The sequence below is a fragment of the Thamnophis elegans genome, chromosome 1, assembly GCF_009769535.1.
Source record: "Thamnophis elegans isolate rThaEle1 chromosome 1, rThaEle1.pri, whole genome shotgun sequence".
Lineage (NCBI taxonomy): Eukaryota > Metazoa > Chordata > Lepidosauria > Squamata > Colubridae > Thamnophis > Thamnophis elegans.
Window position 1 is genome coordinate 171,417,770 of NC_045541.1, and position 2,388 is coordinate 171,420,157.

Genomic DNA, 2,388 nt, shown 5'->3' on the forward strand with positions numbered 1-2,388 from the left:
ATTTTTACTGTTGCCTTTGTTATATTTTTTGTGTTTTTTTATTTGTCCCTTTATTTATTTATCAGCACAAATAAAAAAACACTATATATATATATATATATATATACATACATACATACATACATACATACATACATACATACATATATATATATATATACATACATACATACATACATACATACATACATACATACATACATATATATATATATATGGCTGGGTCCCTAGAGAGTTTGGAGCAAACAGGTATTAATTATGAGACCAGGTTTAAATCTGCTGCCAATAAATACAAGTCACATTTCAAATCTCAGCAAATTAACTGATTTATTATGGGACACCTCCTAGCCATTTTAATCTTAGTTACCTGGCTGGGCAACAACTCAGTAGCACTTCCTGTGCACAATATATGGTCCATACTCTTGGTATTGTTCCTTTGTGATCCAACATGATTGGAAGTTTTTCAAGGAAGCAAGAACTGAACCTCCAGTCCAGACAGAATAGTGCCTAATTGGAACAGCTGTGACTTTGATTTTTGTGCTAGTTTCCAAATTAGTCATGATATCTTGAGTAAATCTCCTTTCGAATCCTTCAAAAAGTGATGAACCTCCGCATAATATTATATTTTTATACATTCCTTTTCTGACTTGTTCAGGAACTTTCATTAAACTCTTTTGGGCCATGCTAGGGATGCCTAGAAGAGCAAGTCCAGGCATTTGTGATGGATTAAACAACATCTCAGGGCACTGGAATCTCTCCTTCCCCAAAGTAATTATTTGGCCATCTGGCAATTGGTATTGCACTGTATTGTCTTCCTCAAGACAGTTCCACTCAGTCTCAAAATCAAGTGCAACATAACAGCATTTTTGTTTGATATCTTCAATCACATCCAACATTTTTTCATCTAAGTAGTGTCCCGTGCTTTTGAGGAGATCCATCAAAAAAGATGTCACATTGGCTCCAGCAATGTCCATCTTTTCTATGGCATCTGGCAAATTGTACCCTTGATGGACTGGCACAATGTGTGTCACAGCATGGCCTGTATCTACTACCAACCCACTAATTTTTCCATGAGCATACACTGACAGTACCGACTGATATGCCACATACACTTTGGGGAAATTGAGGGACTCAAAAAGAACCTCCACCAATTTCTCTCTGTTTGTAGTTGGTGAAAGAGGTGGATCAGACATTAAAAGTGCATGGTCTTCAGGAGCAATCTTGAGTTCATGCTGGAAAATGTGCCACCACAATGTTTCTGCTGCTTCCCAGTCTGTGATTATGCCATGTCTTAATGGAAAAATTATATCAATATCAGGTTCCAATCGGGCTTGCTCTCCAATGAATGTGTCTGGTACATCACTTCCAATCTTCAGGAATTTTTCTATGGGCTGTCCAACTAATGCCCCAATAACTACCTGTGGGGTCTGATGACCTGCAAATCCAGCTTTACATGTCCCTGTGCCAGTATCTATGACAATTGCTCTTGTCTCGACAAAGGAACACTCTTTATGTGGACAATGTGACCTGCTCCTGGTGGGCTCTTCGTTTTTTGATGATGTCCAAGACTGAGATATCTGGTCCAAAGCATATACTGGGGAAGAGGTCTCTTTACTTGCATGGCTCAGCCTCACTGATTTCTCCGCTGGACTTTTTGATCCTGAGAATCCCACGTTTGTTTCTTGCAAAGGCTCTGGAGTGGTTGGTCTAGAACCGCTGACTGACATTGTCAATGGAACTCAAATTACCTTCCACTAAATTACACTGTGATTTACAACATTTAAACCCCACCTTCTTTCTTCTACAGCATTAAAATGAAAGGCACTTCTTTCACTCAAGACACATAAAGGAGAACTATGACATCACCTTAGAATTTTCATCAGATGTTTCAGCTAGCCAAGTGTGACAGTATTGTTAACTCCTTATCTTTATGAAGACTTGAGAATGTTGGATAGGAAATGATGGATAATGAGCTACACTACAATTTGGAAAATGTATATGTGCAGGTAATGTCATGAATGACTTCATACAACATGGAAAATCACCCAATTCCATTTTTGCTCAATTTTGTTCAAATGGAACAGTGTGAATCCAGAAAACTGTATGAGACAATCAGAGTAGAATAGAATAGAATAACAGAGTTGGAAGGGACCTTGGAGGTCTTCTAGTCCAACCCCCTGCTTAGGCAGGAAACCCTACACTACTTCAGACCAATAGTTATCCAACATCTTCTTTAAAAATTCCAGTGTCTGACTCGGAAACAGAATTAGTTAAATACTGTATGATAAAGTGGGCTCAAAAGTTTGAAGAACCAATAATGTTGGACACATGGGAAAGATTTGGGTAAGAAATGTAAAATTTACACAAGCCCAAAATTTGAGAGAAAAC

The 2,388-nt window shown here is 38.0% G+C and overlaps 1 protein-coding gene across 1 annotated transcript; it reads right to left on the minus strand.

The window, feature by feature from the left end:
* Nucleotides 1-383: 383 nt before the first annotated feature.
* On the minus strand, nt 384-1,727 carry LOC116506498 (actin-like protein 9). The gene has a single exon (XM_032214285.1). The coding sequence runs from the start codon at nt 1,725-1,727 to the stop codon at nt 384-386; it is 1,344 nt and encodes a 447-aa protein (XP_032070176.1).
* Between the last annotated feature and the right edge of the window lie 661 nt (nt 1,728-2,388).

What these genes read in the sequence shown, in the direction of transcription:
- LOC116506498 (XM_032214285.1), bottom strand. Translation starts at nt 1,727, where the DNA reads ATGTCAGTCAGCGGTTCTAGACCAACCACTCCAGAGCCTTTGCAAGAA.